The 27,848-nt window shown below is 36.0% G+C and overlaps 1 protein-coding gene across 8 annotated transcripts in view; it reads left to right on the top strand.

Moving 5' to 3' along the window:
* Positions 1-27,848, top strand: part of Rps6ka3 (ribosomal protein S6 kinase A3) — a 105,901-nt gene that overhangs the window by 17,468 nt on the left and 60,585 nt on the right. For 3 of the 8 annotated variants that reach the window (XM_040744146.1, XM_013116427.2, XM_013116428.3), the window contains exons 2-5: positions 6,689-6,782; positions 7,731-7,767; positions 12,870-12,915; positions 13,930-13,986. In XM_040744146.1, coding sequence (XP_040600080.1) covers positions 12,913-12,915; positions 13,930-13,986 — 60 coding nt within the window. In that variant the 5' untranslated portion in view covers positions 6,689-6,782; positions 7,731-7,767; positions 12,870-12,912. Of the gene's footprint in view, positions 1-6,688; positions 6,783-7,730; positions 7,768-12,869; positions 12,916-13,226; positions 13,248-13,929; positions 13,987-27,848 lie in introns of all 8 variants that reach the window. The other 5 variants (XM_013116432.2, XM_040744148.1, XM_040744147.1 and 2 more) reach the window with 4 other exon arrangements.

The following is a 27,848-nucleotide window of genomic DNA, read 5'->3' as shown; positions in this document are numbered from 1 at the left end:
CTGAGAGAGCATCCCTCTTTGTGCTATGGGCACACGATGACGGTTTGTATTCCAGGGAAAGACACTGATCCACTGCTCAGGTTGCCCAGGCCTTCTCACTGACACTCACATTCAGGGGGTCCAGATCAGTCCCATGCTGGCCTCCCCACTGTCGGTCTGGGGTCCAAGAGCTCTCCCCTGTTCAGATCAGCTGTCTCTGCTGGTTTTGTCAGGCCATTCTTTGCCAATTTGCTCATCACTCCTCTCTCTCTGTCACTGGGTGCTTAATTGTGTATGTTTGCCTCTGCTTCCATCAGTCACAGGATGAAGGCTCCCGGATGGTTATAGACATCAAGTTCATTATCAGGAATGGGCATTCGAGGTGGTCTCTCCACTATTGCTTAGCTTGCCAATTGGTGTTATCCCTTTAGATCACTAGAGGTCACTCTGGTGCCTGATCTGTCTTCTAACCTATGATTCCCTCTTCCCCCTATTCTACCCCCACCCCCTCAACTTCCTGTTCCCCCATGACCTACTCTCTCTTCCTCTTTTCCCCCTCTCTTCTTCCCAGCTCCCACTCCCCCCCACCTCTCGCCATGTTCCCCATCCCTAGACCCAGTGAAAATATCCTTTAGAGGGCTGGAGAGATGGCTCAAAGGTTAAGAGCACTGACTGCTCTTCCAGGGGTCCTGAGTTCAATTCCCAGCAACCACATGGTGGCTCACAACCATCTACAATTGAATCTGATGCCCTCTTCTGGCATGTAGGCAGAACGCTGTGTATGTGTTAAAAAAATAAATCTTTAATAAAAAGAAAATTGGGCAGCAGATCAGTACCCATCCCGAGTATACACACGGACTTTGGACTCCCATCCAACAATGTGAGGTGCACTCTCACCCTGAACTCTTGGGGGAGGGCCTAGGTCCTGCCGTGTATGAAATGACAGACTATGGACACCCCCATGGAGGGCCTCACCCTCCCTGGGGAAATGAGGGGATAATGGGGGGGGGTGGGGGAGGGCACGGGAGGAGGGAAGGGAAAGGGAGAGGGCCCTGGAACTGACTTGTGAAGCAACCTTGTTTATTATCTAAATTTAAACTGAAAAATAAATTAAAAAAAGAAAATATCCTTTAGGAATGTGGGTAAATTCAGAATAGTTTCGAGTATAGGAACTAAGAATTATGTCAGTATCAGACCCTGAAAGAATTGGCTAAAAGAGTTCCTTCAAAAAAAGTAAACAGTGAAAGAAGAAAACTTGGAAAATCAAGAGTAAAGAAGCAACATGAATCTACAGTTTCTCTGGGGGGTAGTAATCACTTGATTTTAAGATTTATTGTCTGTATAGCTTCAGTAATCAAAATACTATGATATTGGCAAAGGAATGAACACATAGATCAGTGGGACAAACCAGAGAAAGGTTTTTAAAGTGTGGTCAGTTGGTTAACACAGCAGATATAAATGCAGCAGCATCTATCAGTTCTTTTGTGTGTGGGTTTCTTGTTTGGGTTTCTCTGTATTGTTTTGGAGGCTGTCCTGGAACTCGCTCTGTAGAACAGGCTGACCTCGAACTCACAGAGATTCCCCTGCCTCTGCCTCCTGAGTGCTGGGATTAAAGGCGTGCGCCACCAACGCCCAGCTCTACCCGTTTTTTTTTTTAAAGCAAATACTGCCAGGCAATGGTGACTCACACCTTTAATAATACTGGAAAAACCAAATACTGAGGAAGAGCTCTGACCTTAAACATCTCAGTTAAAATCTAAACGGAAGAGATACCACTTTCTTTTAAAGCAATTTAAATTCATTTTTAAATGAATTTTGAAAAAATAAGAATTTGTTTGAAAAATGAGTTCTAGATTAATTCAGTTGTGTATGGGGGGTATATTTTGGGTAAAACTACAAAATAAAGTAATTTTTATGAAAATGTTTAGGAAAAAGCATAATAGAAATGTAAAAATGGAGGTCCAAGTGATTTTTCCATGATAATGCCAAAATAAAAGTTTGGCCTTTGCAGCCAGCATGATGGTATTTTGCATTTGAACCTCTTGAAATTGACTTAAATAAATCTGAATTAATTAACCCAAACAATACATAAGTTATCCAGTTTTGTATTTTTAGCTCTGAAAATGGAAGGGCACTCTTAGGACAGGGAACTCCTCTAAAGCTCCTCATATGCTCTTTGCCCCAAAAGGTGAACATAGGAAAAGAGAAGTTAAAATTTACTGACTATCCCGTATAGTTATACTGAATTTATCACAGCTTCTGGTGGATTGAGTATCTGAGTTTGGATTGGAAAGCTGAGGTAAATCACTTGACCAAAGACACCTTAGAGCAAGCCAGGTTTTGCAACTTGATATGGCAGACATCACAGCTCATGATCTTTACTACACTGGTTTCCCAGGAGTTATCCAACATGCCCTTAAGAAATACATACTAAGCCACGGAATTTCTGGAAATCTGATTTTGTTTCTGTGTGGAGGAAGTCCAGATAATTTTATTTTGTATTGTGTTTGTGTTACTAGAAACTGAATACAGGGCCTCACAGGGGCCAGGCAAGCACTCTACCTACAACTGCGTGTTAACAGAAAACTCAAGTAATTCTGGTCATTGTGTGGGGATTGGAAACATACCATCTATTAAAAAGAAGTAGGGCTTGGGAGACAGGAATAGAGTTAGGAATCTACATAGCAACTATTTTAAAAGTTGGCACTACACGAGTTTCTCTGCTGGTAAAATACTGTAAGATTGGATTGTAGAAATTAGAAGATTGCATTAGAGTCCTTAATCTGTAAAAAAAAAACCCATATTTTCTTTTACTTTTAGGTGACAACATCTGTTTCATCCATTCTTTGGCATTATCTTTCTTTACACTAGGGAGCAAAATGCACCACTGATAGATATGAATAAAACTATTCTGTATACAAATGTAAGAATTACACTTAGAAATATAAAATACCTTTAAGCAGAGAATTGGTAACTTCCTCAAGTGAAATACAAAACACAATCTTAAATAATCTTAATCTAAAACTTAATTTTTAAAATCAAAGAAGTTTAACATTTTCAAGATAAGGGAGCTCTCAGACTTAGGGGCTTACCCACAGTCTGGCAGATTCTCAAATCTAAACTGACCAAAGTGCCATAGCACTCTGAGGATTGTAGGTAACTACTCCCCCCAAGTGACTTTTCCAGGGTCACACTGCTTTTTAGAAATGGACAGCAAATCATAATTACTTTTGATTCCTTCCTTTATCTATGTTGTGTCTTATCTTTCTTTTTTCATGGCCCTATTGAGAATAGTTTATAAAAACTTCACAGGAGATAATATATTCAGCCAATAAAATGTTAGAAAAAATTAATCATACCCTTATTAAAGTGTATTTATAAAGTGAATATTTTCAGAACATGTTGTATGAAAGAACTCTGGTTTTCCCCACTTTTATTATATTATATATTTGCATATTATATTATGCAAAGAGATAAATTAGCATACCTGGCCATCAACTCTAACCGTGTTAGAATGGTATTTCTAAGTGTACTTAGTGGGTACTTTACATTTTGACTTTGGTTCACTTATTTACAAAATGTAGCTGTGATCATGAACAAAATACTCTCAACCTCCATTCATCTCTAACTATGCATAACAGCATACCTCATGGTTTATTAATAATTGGAAATAAATTATAGAATATGAGATTGAGCACTATAATTTAAAAGATAGGCAGAAGTAGTGACTAAGTAATAGTTGCTATTATTTATTTCCTTAACCAATGGTTATTTAAAAGAAAATTAATTTTTGAGTGGTTGCTATAGTTTATTTTCCTTGTTTAATTCATCATAATTAGGGATAATATATAATTCCTGCTTTTGGTAGTTTTAGATTTAGTGCCCTTGAGATGGCTCATTGGGTAACAATGCTCATCACACGCCTAACAACCTAAGTCTGATCCCTGAGACCAACATAGTCGAAGGAGAAATTGAATTCCCACAGGTTGTCCTTTGATCTCCATGCATGTGCCATGGCATGTCTCACACACACACACACACACACACACACACACACACACACACACACACACACTATTTTAGAGGCTATATATGGCTTAGAGGACCCAAGTTCATTCAGTTCCTAGCACCTATTATTAGGGTGCTCACAATCTCTTGTAACTCCGGCTCATATATAAGTAATTACAAATAAAAAAATACAATATTAAATATTTTAACATTTATTTTATGCCTTAGAACACAGTCAGTTTTTAAAAGATATTTGAGTCCTTAATCTTTTATATTTTATTCTTTCTAAAATGTAGCATTTACCTATTCTAGTATAAATTATAACAATTTGTCCTTTTTCTATTTTTATGTTAGTTGATACTCATGTTAAAGTTCCCATATCTCCCTTGTTTCCATTTATTTCATGTTATATTCCTAATACATCTGCTTTTGTGGTTTGTGTTGTGTCTGTGGCTAAATGTTCAGTACTTTTACATAGTTACTATTGGATTATTTTTGTGTCTAAAAGTACCACATGCTAACTATGTAAAACCTGAAAAATAAACAAGCACCGAAGGAATTATATATCACTACTCTTGCTATAATGAAGCATTATTAAAATATTATTTGTGATTAAGAAATAGAGGGTTAGATTTATATTTGAGTCTAAATGTGGACCGTACATTTTATCCTTGGACAGGTTATTGGACTTTTTCATGTGCTCACCAAATATTTATTGAGCATGTACTATGTGCCAGGCATTTTGCTGAGACTACACTAAAACTATTTACAAATCCATCTTGACTTAATTTTTCATTTGTAAATTGATGACAGTGTCTCTTAAAGTTAGTAGAAGAATCAGAGATAATAACATCTAGTATTTGCCTAATGGTCAAGAGCTCAGTAATTAATAGCAACCATTATTACTATGGATTCATTACTGGTATCTTTAGTCCAAATTACCTTTGTGATCACCTTAAAGGTTCTTTGTCATATATTTTATGTTCAGTATTAATATTATAAACACTTGCTTCCATTTTATTTAAAAATGTAAATTAATTGTACAAAGTAGAGCTTGGAGATGATATAGTTAAGTGTTAAAACACTTGCTTACCATGAGTAAAGGCCTGGGTTCAATTCCTGGAACTGCAGAAATTAGTTGCATGCTTTCGCTTTCTACATGGTTTTCTATAGTTTCTTCTTTTCTTTAACAGTAAATAATGGACTTTTTTTATCCTTCTCAAAAAATGTAAGCCTACTGAAAGTTTTAGTGTGAAAGTAGCATGGACAAGCACCATTTTCTAAGAATAAAGCCTCAAAAGTACTAATTCATGACCCACTATTTTATTCCTGCTGCTTCTCCTCCCACACACTGCCCTGCACATACTTCCTTGCCCCATCTCATTCAGTGAATTCTTTTGAAGCTAATCGTAGATGAGTCAACTCCAATGTAAATATTTGCATCATATTTCTTCAAAAATAAAGACTTAAAACACTTAGCTGTTGTACTATTATCACACATGAGAATAATTCTGGGGCTGATGGTTCAATCCTGTAAAGCTCAGCCACTTGGGAGGCTGAGGCAGGAGGAGGATTGCAAGTACAAGCTTGCCCAAGCTGTAGGATGGGTTCAAGTCCAGACCTGGCAACTTAATGAGACCCTGTCTCCAAACAGAATAGGACTACAGATATTGCCTAATGGTAGAATATTTGTCTAGCTTGTGTGAGGTCTGCCTCTAGCAGTTCAAACAACAGGCTCCAATAACATCAAATACTACTCACTTTAAATAGACACTTGACATTTCTTATATCACCTTTAAAACGGTTCCTGTCATTTTGTGTTATTTCCTTGAGAATTTTTTTCTTCTGCTATATGGAATCCTTTCTTTGGGACAATTGTGAAAGATAAACGAAAGACTTACTGAGCTGAAAAGATCTGGGTTTGAGTCCTATTGTTGCTATTCACTAATCTATTTGCTATGCTTTGGTTTCCTCAGCTGTGAAATATGGGTAATTACTACCTCATATTCTTAGGGTTGAATATGATGTCAGCATAAAGGACTACCAGGTGTATCAGCCACATAGCACATTCTTTAGTGATTCAGACAGTAATATCTGTTTTTATTATTTTGTGGTATTTCAAAATATTCCAAAACTTATTAGATACAAACTAAAATAATGGTTGTTAAATATACTTTTAAGAAGGATAGAGGATTAATTTTTTCTTCTCCTACTACCTCTTACGAGTTAATATTAATTTAGTCTGAGGTTATAAATCTCAACTCTTTAAGATAGTTTTTTTCTTTTACATTGTTTATATACTTACAGCAATATTTATTCATTTTTCTACATTATCCTTTAGTGGAATTAAATTAGTCAGTTATTCCTGATTATTAACTTGGTGTCTATAGACGCTTCTTCTGAGTTCTTTATCCTCCCGATGGTTGTCTAGAGTGTACCTTTGAAGAGTTTATTTTTAAAAGATGCTACCAAGATGGTGACATTTTATAAGACTTTGCAGATGTAAGAATAATTTTCTATGATCTTCGAACTTGAAAAACTAGGGTGAAGTATGAAATCCTTAGATCTTAACTGTTTCTTTTAACTCTCTGTAGGTCATTACTTCATCGTCTTCTGGCATTTTATTGTGAGGAAAAATCTGAGATCAATTTGATTTTAGTACCTTTGAAATAACCTATTTTTTCTGCTTGTATGCTTATAGGATTATATCTTTATCCTTGAAATTTAAAAACATTTGCCAGGACATGTCTTGGTGTTGATGATCTCTGTTGAACCTTCTCAGTCTGCAGTCTCAGGTATTTTTTTCAGAACTGGAAAGTTTTCTTATACTTTTGATTGATTAATCTGCTCTGTTGTTTTCTTAGGAATATTTGTTATTCATAGATTATTTCTGTCTGTCTTCCATAGTTTTTAAATCCTTTCTTTTTTTTTCATTTACTCAAGTTTGTCCTTTGTGGCATGGATTCTGTTTTCTGCAGTGTGTGCTCTGATACTTGCTATTCACAATACAGACTTAATTTTTGCTACTGTGTTTTCATTTCTTTACTCCCAACATAACTTGTTTCATAAACAGAATTTCCCTTAGGGGTACACTTCAAAAAACATAGGTGGATCTAGGCCTAAACCTTATTTTCTGAGGCCACAACTACAGGACCAAGAAAAAACAACCAAATAAAAACTTAAGAAAGGGCCCTCATAAACTTAAAAGTGTAGATACATGCCAGACGTCATACCTACCTAGTCTAGAAAATAGAGCAGTCCTGGGTACCAGCAAGTTTTTGGTAGCAAGAAAGCTAATAAAGCAGGCATAACAGCACTGTAACTAGAAGATAAACCAATTTTTCTAATTACATTTATTTATTTTTCTCTTTAAAAATTCATAATAAATGCATATAATTTTGAAAAAAAAGTACCAAGAAGAAAATCCTATGGCCCAGGTAACCGCTGATAAGATTTTATGTTTTGCTAGTTACATGCTCCCATGTTGGGAGGGAGGGTACAGAATTGGGATCATACTTACAGCTTTATATCCTTTTAAATGTAATATATTGCAGGCATATTTGCATCATTAATTTTTCATTAGGCCCTGATTTTAACCATTGCATAGTGTTCCTACATATGAATAGATGTATTGTGATTTATTTAACCAGTCCCCTGTTGGTCATTTAGATTGTTTTCTATTTTAAAGTATAATGAATATCACTGTACATAAGTCTTTATGCACATCTCTGATATTTCCTTAGGATAAATGAGGAGCTGATTCTTAATCCTGTCACATTGGTAAGGATTATATACATTCCTTATTAAGAATATGAAATGCTTGTTTCTTATTGTTTCAATGTGATTGCATAGAAGCTTCTTTGGATTCTGAACAATACAATGGTATCTTAACCAAAGTTGGAAAGAGGTTTCTGTTGCCTCATGCACAGCACCTTTATGATGAAACTTCTGCTACATTACACTTTCAACAGGAAAACCACTGCTAGGATCAGGGAGTTTGGAAGGCAGATATACTTGGAGAAATGTGAGAGTGTTTTGTTTTGGGGTTGTTTTCTTAAGTGTATCCTTGCTCCTTCCTGCAACTTGGGTCTCTATATTAATATGCTATGGCTCCAGACCCTTTTCTTCTTCCTTTCTTATTACTTTAGATTGTTATTCTCTATGAGTAATCCTTTTCTCCCAGTGTTCTTATGTGCATTTCATCTGTAGGTGAGAGAGTGTAAGTAGTTGGTATGTCCTACAAAGGTAAAGGTCAAATTTAGCCCATCACAGATCACTTCTTAGTCCTAATACACTTCTTCCAGATGATCTCCTGTTAGAAAATCAAAGAATTTTTTAAAGCGTACCTATGTTTTTTTTTCCAAAGAGACCAGACAGTACCCTGGGAATATATGGTGTGACATGCACTGCAGCACAATAATCTTCATAATAGGGTTGCTGAAAGTGAAACATTTTTAACCAAGAAAATAGTATTTTTAACTTGTCAGCATTTCCCTTAAAATACTTGGGAATACTTTAGAGGTATTGAAACTTCCATTTAGAATTACTGTTTGAATTGCCCATCATGGCACCTCAAAGACAATATCTAGTGATCCCTGTATATATAACATTGAAAGTTGTTTCGAAAACAACTCCTGCTGAACCCGAAGCGAACAGTCTCCTTTATCTGATTTGTTCTGATCAGACCCATATTGTAGATTAATCCAATTTGTGACTTTTTGCACATTTCAAAGTAACAAAGTAAAGCATGATTAGCATTTCCTACCCTTTCCCAGTATTTCACATCGTATTTGCATATGTGCAATCTGCCAAGCTCTATGGGTTTTTTGGCTAGCGGGCATTTTGGTAGGATGAGAGAGAATAAATACATTTGCCTCACTTTAAAACTTTTTCATACTTATTCTTCAGCCACATTGCACAGAAAAATAGCACACATATGAATGATTTCTTCTATCCTGCTTGGCAGGAAATTGACCACCATGAGTAGTGAGAAAGGCAGAAGTTATCTACAGAAATGGAAACATTTCTTGATCATTTGAGACAAAAGAAAACGTGAAGCATTTACTGTCCTGTTACGGAACCTTCTAATTCAATATCCTGTGAGGTTGGCATTATATTATACATCTTATGAGCAGAAAAACTGCAGCTTAAATTTTTAATGAAGTTACCCATAGTTCAGGTACCAGTGTGGGGCATGGCTAGGATTTAAAAATGGTATTGACTGACTTCAGTACACACTTTTATAATTGTCTTAAAATAAAAGAAATCCATTTTCTTCTTTAGTAGATCCTATCCCTCTAGTTTTAAAAACTGTAGAAAGTTCCCCATTGAGTCAGACTGGCCATCTGTTTATCCTAGTCTCTAGTGATAACCAAAGGTCAGTTTTCAAAGGGGAAAAAACTTCTTAACTGCAAACATAGCATTATATTCATTTTAATCATGCTTGAATCTTTGTTCGATGAATGATACCAAAGGCTGATTAAAACAAGGATATTTTTAGTAGAGAAAAAGTTTTGTAAAGTTGGTGTGTAGGATAACATTGGCTTTCCTATTTTCCAACTTTAATAATGAAGTACAAAGTTTAATCTTCCCTAAATTTAGCAAGAAGTGGATTATTTGCCTATGCTAGAGAATAGGATACCTTTGGGATCATGCTTCACTTCAGTATTAATTAGTCAAACATTTCAGAAAAGATAACACATTGTCAAATTTGTGAGTGACATAAAGCTGAAAATAGTGAAGTGGTTTACAGATTTTCTATTCCAATAAATAGAAACTGTAGCAATAAAAGTATAGATGGGAAAAGATGAATCAAAGTTTTTTTAAGTAAGGCTTTTTCTGTGGGAATAAGTAACAACAGGTTCAAGATGAAAGATACATTATCTTGGGTATGCCCCAACATATTGCTGGCACATAATAAATTGTACTGTAAGTAAAAAAGTTGAAATGAGCTCTAGATGGATCTCTACATAAAGGCAGCTTGGAAGCTTCATGACGTTAGTTCAGTCCCTGGGACCTACATACTAGGAGTGAAGCCATTCCCTCAGGTTGCCTCTGACCTTCATACACACACTATAGCATATGTAACCACCACCAAAAGCAAATTAAATAAATGTTGGCACTAGAGAACTAGATCAGTGGTTAAGAGGACTTTTTCTTGCAGAGGACCCATTCAGTTCCTAGCACCCATGTTAGGTGGCTCACAACTGTCTGTAATTTCAGGGGATGCAACACCTCTGACCTCTATTGGCACCTGCATATACCTACATATACCCACTAAAATAAATACTTAGAAAAAAGACAAGGACTGAATCAACAGAAAACTTAGTATGTGCCAACAATATGTTGAGGCATACCCAAAATTTTGCAAATGTGAACAGCATTAATGAAAGTTTATTATCTAGGAAAGGGAGGTGATATGTCTACATTTCTTCATTTTTAAAACCAGAGTTGGAATGTTGATTTGCATGTGTTTCAATATACTATTCTTTAAGATGAATCAAGAATATGCTCAGCAAATAGGATCACAAGTCTCATCTGTCTTAAATATTTGGAGAAACCTGAGTTATCTGTAAAAGATAAGACTTGGGCACATTATAAGAATGGATATAGATTTGCTTCCAATGACTTTGCAGGCAATCTAAAGGCAAATTATTCTTCATTTATTAGTATCTTCTTCAAGTGGAATTTGTGAGTGAGGAACATTACTATACAATGAGGAATTGTGTCTAGCAGGCAGTATTTTTTCAGAGGCAGTCTAGTATTGGACTACCTGATAAAACTACATTCTTTTGGGGGGGGTTGAGACAGGGTTACTCTGTGGCTTTGGAGGCTATCCTGGAACTAGCTCTTGTAGACAAGGTTGGTCTCAAACTCACAGAAATCGCCTGCCTCTGCCTCCTGAGTGCTGGGATTAAAGGTGTGCGTTACCACCGCCGGCTAAGCCTGCATTCTTATATTGATAACATTTGAACAGAGGTAAAAACAGGGTAGGAAGAATTTAAATAAATTATATGCAGTTGAAACAGAAAACTTTTGAAATGTCTTACTGATTATCAGCAGGATTTTATGTTGTATCATTTTATCCTTATGAAGCTATTTCATCTTAATAGTACTTTACATTGGTACAGTTAATAAAGTGCTTTCCTATGAATCATCTCAATTTTGAGCTGAATAATAACCTTTTGAGTAGTAGATAGGGCAAATAATCCCCACCTGAACAGAGAAAATGATAGGTTAAGAGAAAATCCAACTTCCCCAAATCATGAGGCTTATCAGTACCAGGTCTCTTATGTCCGTACTGCTGGTCTACCAATTCCAAGTTCAGTGATGTTCCTGTTGTACCAGCTGTCTTTAAAAATCGAATTGTGATAGTTGTTTTGCATGCATTGAAACTTACAAGAAGCTAATGGTTCTGAAATTCTATTCCCATTGAAAATATAAATGTACCTCCAGTTAGAACAAGAGTTCTAAAATCCAGATAACAGAGAAAGGTAAATACAATTATTAGATGGTGGCATTCACTAAGGGAGCAATTACAGGAAAAGTAGCAGGTTGGTCAGCCATAGATGAGATGATTGCATCTGGACATAATAAAAAATAACTAATCTGATTGTTTACTAAATGTCAAATACTCAGATTAAGTTTTCATATATTTATCTTTCATCACAATCCTCTGAATAATACTCTCTAAATTGTTACTTTCTGTGTACAAAAGCTAAATCTTATGTGGTTTAAGTAACTTACCCAGTGCTTCATCATTGCTAGTATGAGAACAGGATTTTGAATCTACACACTTGACTTCAACTCAGTATCCTTAAAAACTAAGGTTTCCTTGGATTGAATTAAAACAATCAGAAGTCAGTCAAATAAAAAGTTATACCTTTTAGAGGAAAGGCGTGTCTTGAAGATAGTTTGGATGCCCTTACCACAGAAATAGGGGTATTGTAGCCTTAGAAAGTGTGTCAGGAAATTAAGATCTTATTTTACATATACTCCCTACCCCCACCTTCCTGCATTTTGGCACCAGTTTTGTCCTTTGTGTTATTGTATAGACAGCCTCTAACATAGATGCCCTTTGTTTAAAGCAGTAGACATTTTAGGATGAAAGACATGTTTAAATTTATCTTTCGGGCAGCACCTAGAACATAGCATGAATAAATGAACAAATAAAGAATGAATGAATGATAATAGAGCTGGGGAGAGCAGAGAGACAGGAATTTAAGTTCTGAACATGTGTCTTATGTGATACTGTGGACTGCCTTTTATTACTTCCCCATTTATAATGCTCTAAAAGTGGTACATTTGTTGAATCAACAAGGAGTTAGAGTGCTTTTGTCCACTGAGGGACTAAAAGAAGACCCTTTATATTCCTAAGTTCCATTGTTTTAAGGTTTTGTTTTTGTTTCTTTGAGATATGGATTTGCTATATACCTCAGGCTGGCCTCAAATTTACAGACCCCTGCCTCAAGATCCCAGGTTCTGGGACTATAAACATGGGTCACCACTCCCTACTGTTTTATTTTTCAGTTACACAAATAATACATATTTATTGTAGATACTTACAGATACATTACAAAATTCAAATAAGCAAAATAAAAGTTGAAGTCATCTGAAATTCTGCCACTGGAGATAGCCACTGTTAACATTTTGATGTATATCCTTCCAGAGTGTTTTCCCATACAAATATATACATTAAGACATGTATATATTTGTTTAAAATGGGTTCGTTACAATCCATATTGTTTTGTAAACTGCTTTTTCACTTATTATATGTGATTGTCTTCCATATCAATAAATTTGCATTTTTATCATTTAATGATCACATAGTATTCCGTTATATGGATGCATCATACTGTATTTAACTAGTTCTCTATTGTTAGGAATTTAGGTTTCCAATTTGGAGTTCTTTTTGGAAAAATAATTATGGTGAGCATCTTGTATATACATCTTTGTACACTTGTCTATTTTAAAAAGTAGAATGAATGAGAAACTAAAATTTTATGTGTGATATTTGTTCGTTTTTAATAGACTTAAATTGTCTTCCTGAAAGAGTGCTGATTTACACCTTCTCCACCAGTAAACCCAGAATGCTCTTTCCCCATTCCCACTGAGTGTTAGTTTCAGGTTTTTTAAAGCTGTTACTGATTTGGAAGGCAAAGGTATCTTTGGTTAAATGCATTCCTGTGACTGGCACTAAGGCTGAATTCTTTTTTCCCTTATTGCTCATTTCTGTTGAGGTTCATCGTTTTTTCTTACAGGTTTGTAAAACAAAGATCTTTATGTATCAAGGATACCAACTCTTTGTTATGTTGCTTTAGTTTTTTGTAATCAGTTTGTCTTTTGTAATCCTTTGTGTCTGGTAGAATAACATGGATGCAAGTGTCACTTTTTTCTTTATGATTTCTATTCTTGAAACTATTACTCACCCATATTCCAATACTTACTTAGTTTATTTTTGACATTTAAATGTTTAGTCCATCTGGAACTTACTTTGATGTGGAGATTGAGCTTAGTTTTCTCTACAATAATTAATTGGCTTTTCTGATTAATTATTAATGGCTTTGGAGTTTACAATGTGTTTTGTTGTGCAGAGTATTATAAATGATGTTAGGTGAGGCTTGACTAAGACCATTTGTAATGCATTTACCTATGAAGTATAAGAGCTCACCTGGAAAGGTAGTTATTTTTTATTTGTTCCATGGAAAATACTCAGATAGTTTCAAATAATTAAATTCCTTCTGAACTTCTCAAACACAACTTGTTGCAAAGTTGTCCCCGCATTCTTAGATGGTGGTTCTACTTCACTGAAGCCCTTTAGGGGTATTGATTTTCTAGATGATGGGTTGATAGTTTGTTGGTTTATTTTCTTTTTGTCTGTCTTCATATAATTTTGATGTGAAATCTGTTTTTGTAACTGTATACTTGCTGTACTTTTCACAGAATGGACAGCAAATTATGGATGAACCTATGGGAGAGGAGGAGATTAATCCACAAACAGTAAGTAAAATAAGTGTCACAAAGCACAGGGACAAACCAGATGTTGTAAAAATATTCTTAATTTTAAACTAAGCAAAGCAATCATTTTACAATATAAGGCACTTGTTGATGCTTTCATATTAGTTTTGCCAAAATATGCTGATGTGTTTATCTAATTATTTTTATAAATAAAACCTTGGGAGTCAGATATCTGGGTAAGAACCTGAATGATCAAAGAAGTGGTAGAGAAGTAACTCTTATCTCCTTTGTTGATCTCCTATCTCTTTCCTTCCTCCATCCAAAAGGGCTGAGTCTTCTCTCAGTCCTGACTTACTACTTTCTGTATCTATCTGTCCTCAGTCCTCCAAAATCTCTGGTTAATTTTGGTCATCTAATAGCTAGCTCCGCCCTCTGATTCAAAACAAACTTTATTGTCAGTCTTTGGGAGTGTCAGAATGTAGTCAGATTATCACACAATATGCCTGTGACATTTCTAAATACTGTTTAAGATTTGCTTTAAAAAGAATGACAACACAGGGTCTGGCACAGGCCTATCAATAAGCTCTAAGGACATTGAAGCAATAGAACCACATGTCTGATACCAGCTGGGTTAGTAATAAGTTCCAGGCTAGACACACACACACACACACACACACTCTCTCTCTCTCTCTCTCTCTCTCTCTCTCTCTCTCTCTCTCTCTCTCTCTCTCTCTCTCTCTCTCTCTCTCTCTCTCTCTCTCTCTCTCTCTGTATGTGTATGTGTGTGTGTGTGTGTGTGTTTATATATATACATACATATTAAAGCTATACTTTAAAGAAACTTTTAACACAGAAAGTGGATTATTGACCATTTCCTCCCTTATAAATTGTTGTTCAATATTGAATCCCCAGCATCTAGAACATGGCACACATTTAAGTACTCATTAAGTATGTATAAGTGAATTAGTATGTTGTTCCAGTATCCCCAGGACATCTGTCCATTGTCAGCAGCTCAGCTATAATTTTGTTATTTGATACATATGGCAGTTATTTTGCAACTTGCTCTTTTCACTGACATGTCTTGAACATCTTTTCATAATATACACAGATGTAGCTCTTTTTAAAATGGTTATATCTTTTTGCAATGGTTGCATGCTGTTCTATGCTGTGTATATCATATATTTAATATAAATTTTCCATGGTTTTGATAAACTTATATTTTATTAGACTACAGAAAAGGTTACATTGAGTCAAAAGTTAAGAACATTTAAATTTCAATAAACATTACCAAATAGCCTTCCAAAACTGTTGATAAAGTTTCAGCATATAAGAGTACCTGTTTGATCATTTCCTATCCCACACTGGAGTGTTATCAGTAAACAGTCTTTATGAACCACTTTAAGTATTTAATACTTTCTCATTTTAGTTTGTATCTCATTTGATTATTAGATTTAGTAACTGCATATTGTTGGTCTTCATGTTTTATATTTAGCATGAACTTCTTTTGGATAATTCATTTCTGTTTTGGTTTGTATGTATCTGAATATAATCTGGACATTAACCCCATATCTCTTATCAACTTTCCAAATATTTTATACAGTTTTTTTAAAACATTGATTTTTTTCTTTTTTCTTTTTTTGAGATAGGGTTTCTCTGTGTAACAGTCCTGGCTATCCTGAAACTCTCTTTGAAGACCAAGCTGGTCTCAAACTCACAGAGATCCGCCTGCTTCTGCCTCCCTAATGCTGTGATTAAAGGCGAGCACCACCACCACCTGGCTAAACATTGATTTTTATACCTTACATTAAATGTATGCAGAGTTTTTATTTTTAAATTAGTACACCTGTCTTCTGGATTTCTTGTTCTGGCTAGAATGTCTATCCCTGTTTTTAAAACAAACTCTTATATTTTGACCTAATAATCTTTTGATTTTTGTTGGTGGTGGTTTTATATTTTTCTGTTTTTGCATTTGAATGTATCTTCCCCTTGGTATTTTAATTTGTGGTATAATGTTTGTATTTTACTTTACTTACCAAATAGGTAGCCTGTTGTCCTAACCCCTATTTATTCAATAAATAAAATCCATTATTTACCTATTCATTTAAGATACCACTTTATCATATTTAGTTTGTCTTTTACATGCTATGTAAGTTTCTGAGGGTTGGCATAGCAAATTAGCACAAACGGTTAAGTTAACAATAGAAAGCTCGGTTTGGGAAGTCAAAAGTCTACTGCCAATATGTCTATAATACTACCTGTCCCTAGAAGCTTTAAAGTGGGATCCTTCATCACTTATTCCAGTCCTAGACATGTAGATACATCATACCATTGTCAATCTTAGTCATTACATGGTGTTATTGCTGCCTGTGTCTCTGTCCAAAATTCCCTCATAAGAATGCTGGCCACTGGATTAGGGACTGTCTTATACAGTATAACCTAATTTATATTGCCTTTGTAAAGATCCTACTTTAAAATATGGCCTTATTCATAGGTAACAATGCTTGAACTTGAGCATGTTTGTTTGAAGAATACAGTTTAACTACAATCCTCCCTAAGTATTTTGGTCTTATATACTTTTTCAACTATTGTGTTTTTTACCATATTTTTAGTATGTACAAGACAAAACATTTTCTTTTTTAAAATTATAGTCTTATGTATTTAACTTTCCAGTAATCTTACATTCCATTTGTCAGTTACTCCTAAAGAATGTTTTGGGACTTTTTAGTTAGAATTATGCCACATTTATAGGTCAACATCATAAAAAAATATTTTTAAAAATTTAGTCTCAGCTGGCCGGTGGTGATGCATGCCTTTAATCTCAGCACTTGGGAGGCAAAGGCAGGAGAATTAAATTTTGCCTGTGCAGAAACCCACACATAAAGCCTAGTGCTGGGACTATCACCAGATTTTGTCTAGCTTGCAACCCCTCTCAAACTGTTTGAGGTATTTTGAGTCATGGTCTTTAATGTGTATTGACACATAAATATATACAAAAATAATCAGTGTTAGCATTGAGCCTGTTTTGCTTTGTGTAACAATTCTTTTAGAAGGAAAACCTGTAGTCTGAAATGAAAGTATATAATGTCATATGGCTTGTACTTTTGCTTATGGCACTCCTAATACTCCATCTAGGAGCTGCATTGTAGAGATAGGTTGGAAAAGTGTAGATCTGTGATATTACCAGCAGTGTGGATGATCAGTCTAGCAAATATGGAATTAGGTTTAGTTACAGATGTAAACAGTATTTCTCTAATATAATTAAACCCAAAAAGCTATCCAGCTGCTGAAATGGTTCAGTGAGTGAAATGTTTGCTGTGCTAGCATGAAGGCCTGAGTTTGGATCCCTAGGATCCACATAAGGTTCAGGTGCATGGTGACAGTAACTCTACCACTGGGGGGTACAGAGACAAATGTGTTCTTGGTGAAGAGCTTGCTGACCTGGCAGTCTAGCTGAAACAGCGAGCTTCTGGTTCAGTGAGTGACACTGTCTCAAAAACAAAGGTGGAAAGCAATAGAGGAAGGCATGCTTGGTCAATGCTTGTCCTTCAGGTGCATATCCATGTGCATACACACGTGTTTACATGTATGCACTCATATGCATATACTTCACACAATAAATAAATCTAAAAAGATTACCAAAATTTATATTAGCCTTATACTGGAAAATTGTACTTATTTTAAAATACAATTAAAAGTTACTTTTTGTCAGCTACTAATGATTTACATGGTGAAGGTTAAAATGCTATATTAATCAGTTACAGCTTCTGGAGGCCAGGAGTCTGGACACAGCTTAGCCTAACCTTTAGGTTTCAGAGACTACAGTCAGGATGCTGGCCCCAGATAGAGTCTCATCTGAAATTTGACTAGGCAAGGATCTGCTTCTAAGCTCACATGGCTTAAATACAGAGTTATGATAAGCCAGTTTTCACCAGGACAATATGAAGAATGAATAAATATGAGAAAGAAGAAACCTGGGTCTCTTAATGACCTAGTGTTCTAATGACAGCTCTTCACCCTAAGCTTACCTGTGAACTTCTCTTTGAGAAATTAAAAAGGCACTTATCTTATTTGAATCCTTACATTTTGGGGTCTTCTGCTTACAGTGGCTTAGTCTGCATCTAAACCATTCAAATCATTGATGGGCTGAGCTCTTCATGTCTGTTTGGTGCTAGGTACTCTGTTATGTTAGAGGTACAAAAGAGCCTAAGAGAAACTTTTCGTTTCAAAGGCAAAACAAAGCTGCTTTGGTCCTCTTCTAGGGGAAATTATCACCCAAAACAATTAGGAAAGTAAACAGAAACTTGATTTTTAAAATCAGAAGACTTCTATAATTTGAATCACAAGACATATTATTGAAGGGCAGATGGAAGCCCAACAATAGGATGTCACAGAGTCTTAAGTGATTTTAGAAGGATACTCCAATATGAATCAAGTCTTGTTTACAACCCTGGCAACTCAAAAGAAATCAAGAAGAGGAACTCCAGCTACTGTGGAAGTAAAGATGTAGCATGGAGCTAATAGCATGGCAGCCTGCAATAAAGCATGCCAGCTGACCAGGCCCCAAATTCCCATGTTGTTTAATGCCCCCTTTTGATATAAGGTTGACTTGGCTGACTTTAGACCCCTGTGCTCATGCAGTTCTCCTGCCTCAGCCTCCTGAGTAGCTGGAACTAACTCCTGGTGTATAATGCCCCCACCCTTATTCTAAATAATAAAAAGGAGATGAAATAGAGGGGGGGAACATTTTTGCATCATTTAATCTCTGAAATCAGAATGATACCTTTTAATTGACTTATTTTTCTTTCATACTCATATAATGGTGCTCATTGTCTTATATTAGGTAGAATATGATAGCATCATTTGCCCCCAAGTAAGGATGAGTCTCTGGATTAAAAAGTCCTATCAAAAGACTATTACATTAGTAGGCCTAATTTCAAAAATAGTCCTTTTATGAACTACCAAAACAACCCTTTGTTTGTTTTGCTTTCTCCAGCCTGTCATATAACTGGGATTTTAGATATGTAACATTATGCCCTATTTCTAAGAACTTTTTAAAAATCATGTACAGGATTGGATATAAGAATCACAATACATGATAAAAGAGAAAGAACAACGTCTTTAAAAGGTATATTGAAAATGATTTTCAGCCAATACATTTTCAGACATTCTCTATTGTTATGATAAAGCACGAGGGGAACCTTGGTGGATTCCATAGTGGGCGAGTTTGACTGAGGCAGAGGACAAACATTCCAGGCAAACAGAGCTTAGTGAGAAGTTTATTAGAAAGGGAAAGGGGGAGGAAAGAGAAAAGACGTAAAGAGACACAGAGACAGAGGGGGCAGGAAAAGAGTGAGACAGGAAAAGTCCTGTCTGTTCCAGGGGAACAGTGGGAAAGAGCGTAAGTGGGCAGGGGTCTTTCTTTTAAAGGGTCTTTTGCACCTGTGCCCAAACTAGTAGTCATGGAACCCTGGGCTGACCAGAGTACTGCCTGAGTGCATAATGCCTGAATCCTTACACCTATTGGAGGAAGTTTGTTGATGAAGAAAAAGAGACATGATACTCAGGACACAAAGTATCTAGTGCCTTTCCGCCATGATAAATAAATGTGAATATTCAGAAAGCTAGTTTATTCAGTAGTGCTTAAAGAATACTGAATCCAGACTGAGACACACAATTCCAGGAATGCTGCCCGCAGAGAGGATAGGGAAGCCACCAACAGTATAGAAGTGATGAATTCTCTGAAAGGTCTGACAAGCTGTTGCAGAACAGAAAGAATTTGAAAAAGATACAAGGAAAGCAAATTTTAAAACAAAGCTACCATAATATAAGCTTAAGAAAAAGACCCAAAAGTGCAGCTAGAATACTAGGAAATTAACAATTTCTACATAGTCACAGTAGTTACAAACAATAAATAATTTTACTTAAATTAATGCTATGATTGCTAAGTTATAAAATTAGGATGTCTGATGTCAGAAATTGATAGCATTAGATACCATAGCAGGGAAGCCAAACACAGTGGTGCTTATATCCTTAATCCCAACACTGAAGCAGGTAGGTTGCCACTAGTTCGAGGGAAACATGGGCTACATGTGGAGTACAAGGTCAGCCTAAGCTAGAGTAAGACTCTGGAAAAAATCAGAGAGAATGATGAAAAAAGCTGAAAGGGTATCAAGAACTACCTAGCATCAATTTTTAACCCTTTCACTTTTAATAAAAAATTTAAGCAATTTAAAAATAGCTGTATCATGTAGTTAGATTTTTTAAATGTAAATTGTAGAATATGCAAAATGGGTATTGAAGACTACGTACAGGATTTTGAAAAGTACGTGTCAATTTTGGAATGAAAATTTTGTCATGGGAAAATGGTATAAAGAAAAGACAAGGGAAGAAATGTGAGATGTGTAATGATTAAATCCATTTGCCTAAGACAATACCCATAAAGAAGAGTCTAAGTTCTCCTGAATATAAAACATCTCCACTTAGACATTCTTGATACACAGTTAGTCCTAGTATGTATCTTAAGCATATCATTCTATTTGTGATAAAGTCATTTCCTTTTGGCCTGGATTTTTCTTTTCTTCACTCCTCATTAATTCCTCTCCCATTTGTTTTGTTTTGTCTTTTCTTTCCTCCTGGTCATGTCTTAGATCCTCTTCTATCTTCTCTAAGTTTGAATGCTATTATTCTTCCTAAAGAGTCAATCCTTACCTTTCTTAACTCACCTAAAGTTCTTTATTTCCTCTGTGCATCTCATGTCATGTTAAAATTTGCCCAATTTAAAATAAATTGCTCAGCACCAGAAGATGAACTGATAGCATCTCCCTCCCCTGATGTGTTTGTTTATCAAGTTCTTATTTATACATAGTTAATTTACCTCACAGCTTACTCCATCTTTTTGGTTTTTCGAGACAGGTTTCTCTGTATTGTTTTGGAAGCTGTCCTGGAACTCGCTCTGTAGACCAGGCTGGCCTCAAACTCACAGAGATACGCCTGCCTCTGCCTCTGGAGTGCTGGGATTAAAGGCGAGCCAACGCCTGGCTTCAGTATCTTTTCTTTTGTCTTCTCTGGTGATAAGAGTAGGTTACTTTTATCTTTCATTCCTACAGGACTTAGAGGAGAAACTGCCTTCATAGCAGAATATAGAACATCCCCAAAATAAAATAGCTTCCTAGACTTTAGACTTGTTGTCATTTCTCAGCTGGCCAGAGAACTCCATGGTTTTCATGATCCATGTTGAAAAATTGGCAAGTCTTGACTGTCAAGAGAGTCATTAAAGAAAAATATAAAGCAGTTTTCTATTTAGTGGGGAATTGATTCTCTTAATAGTTCTTGTAATACTATGCAAAGATCCTTCTAAGGATTGAGAGTCAAAGGAGAGAAGTAATGCCTAGCACAAAGTAAGAACCTATTAACCAGTATTAATTTTCCTGTCTTACTCCTTCTAGAGGCTGCTCTTGTTTTCCCATATTGTTTGCCAGAGATGAAGTATGTTCCTAAGGAATAGGGTTGTAGCCAATATTTGTTATTTTGCTGAAAATAGGCCTAGCCTCAGGCAAAATTATGAAATTATTTCACTTTCCCTTAGTTTAGTCCTTTGACCTTTCTGTTCCATCTGCCATTCATTCGTTCATTTATAAATAAGAAAATAAGACCCAGAATTGTACTTCGTGTCAACCATCTTCAAATTCCTAGGCTTGAGCTTTTCCCCTGATTCAACCTCTTAAGTTGGGACCAAAGTTGTACACCAGAACCCCAACCTTCCTTCTGTCATGTATTTTCAATGATGGCACATACATGAATTGCTTATAACATCACCTTTGTAAATAACATATTGCTATAAAAGAAAACATTTATTAACCCAGTCTCCTTAGCTTTTATATTATAGTATCCGTATAATTGTTAAGAAGTGAAGAAAGTTAGCTAAACCTAATACACCCAAAGTGTTCCAAAGTCCAGAACGTTTTAAAGCATGGACATGATGGTACAAGTCAAAAATTCCACACCTGCACTGATATGATAGATTGTAGTAAAAATGCAGATTCATGAAAAATACTGTGTAGATAAGGTGGATACAAAACATACATGAACTCTATGTTTAGACTTGGGTCCCATCCCCAAAATACCCTATTTATTAGGCATTTGAACATCTTCTGAAGCGGGTTTTTTTTTTTGCCATGTTTAGGATTGAATCCCGGACTTTGCACATTTCAGGTTCCTTTATGAAGCACACAGCAGTAAATAACCTGCAATAGTTTCTATCTTCCACTTTTACCATTATTTTAGCTACTGCTTATTCTGTAACCATGAGGCTGCACTGGTGTGCCTAATCCCTTCAGTGAATTTCACTTGCTCTTTTAGGCTCCCTCGAACTGCCTTAAAACTTGAATTTGAACATTCCAAATAATGACTCAAAGCCATGAGTTCAGCACACCATTAGCATCATGGTTAAAGCACATAGTAAGCTACAGAAAGAATCTTGAACAAAATAGATAATAGGCATTGAGTTACTCAAAACAGGAAAGTACAATTTAGTGCTCATTGGCAGGAAAATGCATGTGTGGTGCAATAACATTTATTGACTAATTTTGTCAATTATTGTCTGTTATTCTAAGTCATTGACTGAGAAGTGTAGTTTAGAACTCAGAGCTTGGGATAAAAATACCCTAGTTGATCTAAATAAATGCCACTTAGGGGAAATACTTGTAAGATAAATGGGGTTATAATTAACACAGCATTGTAGCATTAAATAGGATATGTGTACACTAGACAAACTTTCCAAGCTTATAAGGATTCCATTTACTGATTTTTGGCATTCTTTCAGAGATTTGTTTTGTTTTGTTTTTACTTCCTAGAGACCCTTTTTACTATCCCTTAAAACACCTCTTCACCAGAACTTAAAACTACTTTTCCTTTTATCACAGCTCGCCACTGGTATTCTGGTACAGTGCCTCCTCTGATTTAAAGTTAATTCCCTGCTCTAGTGTATTCATCGCAAAACAGTATCCATTCTTTCTGGTTGAGTGATGCTATCCATATTTGGAAGGAAAGCAAGTGATTTAACTGAGTGATGTTCAAGTATGAATGGTTGGGTGAATCAAACTGAAATATTGACAAGTGAAAAGCTATGGCCCCTTTATCTAAATGAGTACTTTAAGCTATTTCATACAGGCATGACCATGACCTTAAGGGTAAGCAAAAAAAAGCTATATAGACAAAGAGGAGATGATAGGTTCCTACTGGGACACTGGTGCTGCTTCACCTCTTCTGTCCCATGGGAAGGACACGTAGAACATAGCATGCTTGCATTCCATCTAGACAAGGCCTTAGAAGCAAATCCTCACAGTGCACCAGGAGTTCACTACCATTTGGTTCAAGTTAATTATCTTTGTAAAACTTGTACCCTGTCTCTGATTTCAAAACCTTAAATTTTAGCCGGGCGGTGGTGGCACACGCCTTTAATCCCAGCACTTGGGAGGCAGATGCAGGCAGATCTCTGTGAGTTCGAGGCCAGGCTGGACCGACAGCCTCCAAAACAATAGAGAAACCCTGTCTCTAAAAAACGAAAAAAAAAACCTTAAACTTTAGCTTCTTATATCAGCAAATATAGATGGATATCCACTAAAACTCATACTTTGAGAAAAATCCTTAGATACCAAATCCTTAAATATCTGAAAAATTTGTATTACTATACAAAAATATATCCTAAAGAAATCAGTTAAGAACATGATGATTCTATGTGGTTAGCATACAAATTTCGTTGGGTTTTTTGTGTTGTTGTTTTTAGTTTTTTGGGTTTGTGTGTGTGTGTGTGTGTGTGTGTGTGTGTGTGTGCGTGCGTGCGTGCGTGCGTGTTTTGAGACAGAGTTGCATGTGTTACAGGCTGGCCTCAACCTCAAATTTCCTATATTGTGGAAGATAACCTTGAACCTTGTAGCCTCCCTGCCTCTACCTCCAGAAGTACTGTGATTACAGGTGTGTACTACAATACCTACAATACCTGGTTTATACCTAGCTGATGATAAACCCCAGGGCTTCATGCATGCTAAGCAAACACTCTACCAACTGAGCTGCATCCCCAGTTACAGATATTGTTTTGTTTTGTTTTCCAAAAGGATTCAGCTGTTATAGGATCATAAAGATGGTTGATAATTGGGTTTAACTGTTTATGGTTCTGCCTTGGACCATCTACCGAGCTTATCAGAATCTTATCAAAAAGTTTAGCAACTTCCCAGTTTTTTTTTTTGCCTAAATCAGCTACTAGTTCATCAATTCTCAACCTGTGAGTCTCAATCCCTTTGGTGGTTTGAACAACCTTTTCACAGGGTAAAAGCTAGGTGTGGCTGCATGTGTTTGAAACACAGGTTCTCAACCAATGAGTCGTGACCTGTTGGAATAGGTAGCACAACCTTTTCACAGGGGTTGCCTAAGATCTTTAGAAATATTTGATATTTGCATTATAATTCATAACAGTAGCAAAATTACAGCATGAAGTAGCAGTGAAATAATTGTATGGTAGGGGACTAGGGGACCACCACAACATGAGTAACTGTATTAAAGGGTCGCAGCATTAGGAAGGTTGAGAAACTGCACTAGTTAGTTCATATATATTCTCCATTGAATCACTTTATTATGCTGCCACCAACATTCCATCACTGCCATTTTCAAACTGTATAGACTTGAGCAGCAGGTTATTTAATGTTCCCTCTAAGCCTCAGCCTCTTTGTAGTGCAGATAATCATAATTAAAAATGAGTTAAGTGGTAAGAATTGTTTGAGATAATTCCATGTAAACAGTGGTAGCTTGGATAGAGTACTATATTTATTATTACTGTTAACCCTATACCTGCAAGAGAACTGTATCAGCAAATGGGAGAATTGAAATAAAAACAACTCTATATTCACTTAACAAAGAAAAAAAGTAAACCAATAAAAAGCAAGAGGAGGAGCCGGGCGTTGGTGGCGCACGCCTTTAATCCCAGCACTCGGGAGGCAGAGGCAGGCGGATTTCTGTGAGTTCGAGGCCAGCCTGGTCTACAGAGCGAGTTCCAGGACAGCCTACAAAGCTACAGAGAAACCTTGTCTCGAAAAAAAAAACAAAAAATAAATAAAAAGCAAGAGGAGGGAATTCAATATAAATTCAAAGTCAGTGAAATAGAAAGGGGTGCAAATGTCCACCACTAGGAAAGCAAAACAGGCTATAATCACAGATAGAAAAGAAATGCAGGGGTTATTTAAAAGTAATTGCATGAGTAAGGGGAAGTGAATATATGAAACAAGGTCATGAGCTAAAAATGATTAAAGCTGGCCTGAAGATGTAGCTCAGTAGAACACTTGCCTGGCATACAGGAAACCCTAGGTTCTATCACACCACATAACACTAGGTGTGATGGCATAGACCTGTAATCCCAGGACTTTGTAATTGAAGAAAAGAGGTTCAGAAGTTCAAGGTCATCCTGAACTACATCCTGAGCTTGAGGACCAGTTTGGCTATATGAAACTCCCTGTTTTTTTGTTTGTTTATTTGTTTCTTTAAAAAAAAAGTTTGGGGATTTAGCTCAGTGGTAGAGCACTTGCCTAGCAAGCCACGGCCCTGGATTCGGTCCTCAGCTCCAAAAAAAACAAAAACAAAACAAAACAGAAACACAAAAGAAAAAACAAGAGAGCTGAAGAAATGACTTAGAGGTTAAGAATAGTGGAGGCCCTGAGTTCAATTCCCATCCGCATGGTGACTCACAACCATCTATAATGGAATCTGATGCACTCTTCTGGCATGCAGGTATACATACAGATAGAGCATTCATTTTTTTTTTTTTTTTGGTTTTACGAGACAGGGTTTCTCTGTATTATTTTGGAGGCTGTCGGTTCAACCTGACCTCGAACTCACGGAGATCCGCCTGCCTCTGCCTCCCGAGTGCTGGGATTAAAGGTGTGCGCCACCACCGCCAGGCTCAGATAGAGCATTCATGTACATAAATAAATATGTCTTTAAAAATGAAAAGACAAAACAAAAAACAGGGAAATTGTTAAAACTCAGTGATAGACAAGGTTTATTACTATACTAGTCTTTCTTTGCATTTCTGGGTATGCTCAAAAATAATACTAAATATAACACTGCATTAATTTATTCTGAAATATAGTTTTAAAGGAAAATCTAAAGTATATTCATAAATGAATAGAAAAAAGTTTAAAGCATTAGTAAATGAGCATGCAGCATGTGTACATATACCACACATGCACTAATAATCACATTGAAGACCACAAAGTTTTCTTATTACATCTAATTCGTTTTATAAAATTATAGCCACGAAAATGAAAATTGGTACTGAAAAGAAAATAGCATGATAGTTTAACATATGAATACAAGTGCAAATATCTATACATTAAGTTCAGAATTATGCTAAGACAATTCCCTCAAAATACAAGTATAGGTCAGTATTAAAAAACTTATTTATATACGTTATCAAATTAGTAAATCAAAGGAAGAAACACTTCATTTATCACTTTGGAGATTTAAAGAAAAAATATCATAGGTTTAAAACTCAATGTTTATGTCTAAGTACTTTAGTGGCTGTGTTCACAAAGTCAAGATCAAAGTAGCATTTGGTATCGCTTACTTTTCGCTCCATTGATGGAGAAATTCAATTTTGGTTCTGTGATCAGAAGCCAGTGAAAAATTTTGGTTAGGGCCATAACCTATTTAATTTATGTTTGGTTTGTGTTTCTGGGTTGTTGAGTTTTATGTGTTTTCATAGTTAGGATATACTATAAAGCTGTGGATAAATAAAGTCTTTATTTGTGTGTATCCATATTCCTTTTTGAGATAGGGTGTCTCTCATTGTATAGCTCAGACTAGCCTCAAACTCCAGATCCTCTCACCTCTGCCTCCCTAGTATTGGAATTATAAGCCTGTGCTACCACACCTGGCTATGGTTTGTGCTTTAGGATTATTCTGCCTACTGTAAAGACAAAGGAATGCACAGGAAAATTGCAAACAGGAAAGCAATACTTATAGCACTACTTTGAAAAAGTTACTTCTATGTAAGTGTGAAATGTTCATGAAAGATAGGGTTATCACAATGATACAGTAAATAAAGTGCCCCAAAGTAAATTTGTATTGTTGTACTGTTGGTATTCACTAGTAATGCATTTAAAGTTTCAATAGATCTGGGGTCAGCAGACTATACCTAATGGTCACCTAATTTTGTAAATAAAATTTAATTGAAACACAGCCTCACCTAGTCTTTTCCCATTGCATTGGCAAGACAGAAGGCATCTCTCCTACAAAGCTAAAAATGTTTGCTATCTGGCCCTTCACTGAAAACATGGCAATACGTTTAGTGTGGTCCAAATGTGTACATGTATATGTACAGGAAAACAATAAAGAAAATTTCTAGAGTCTAATGGGTTTATTTTTCTCATGGTTCTAGGGATTGAACCAAAGACCTTGCACATGAGATGCAAATACTATACTATCAAACTTCATCCCCAACACATGGTCGGGGAGGGGCAGATGCAGGAAAATCAGAAAATCACGGCCAGTCTGTGCTTCATAGGGAATTAAAGACCAGCCTGAGATACATGAAACTTTCTTTCAAATGAAAAAGAGTGGTTTTTTTTTCAGAAGTTATCACTTGAATAAAACAGAGAACTGTTTTGAACAGAGGCACTGTTTCCATAACTGGTTGTGAATAAAGTTGGTGTTGCCTTGGTTCAGTGTGATCTGATGAAGTACCTCATGTTCACACTACGTTAGGTAGATGTCCTAACTCTGCTGCACTGTTGGAACTTCTTAAGACGACTTAAGTGATCCATTTTGAGATATGGAAGAATTTTGTTCTTATGAAAAGTTTATAAGTACTTTCCCTACTGAAAAACAGTCATCCGTTTTAAACTGAGACAAGTGTG

Source organism: Mesocricetus auratus, unplaced genomic scaffold (genome assembly GCF_017639785.1).
Source record: "Mesocricetus auratus isolate SY011 unplaced genomic scaffold, BCM_Maur_2.0 Super-Scaffold_100003, whole genome shotgun sequence".
NCBI lineage: Eukaryota > Metazoa > Chordata > Mammalia > Rodentia > Cricetidae > Mesocricetus > Mesocricetus auratus.
Note: the sequence above shows the minus strand (reverse complement) of the source record. Positions and strands in the feature narration are given on the sequence as shown.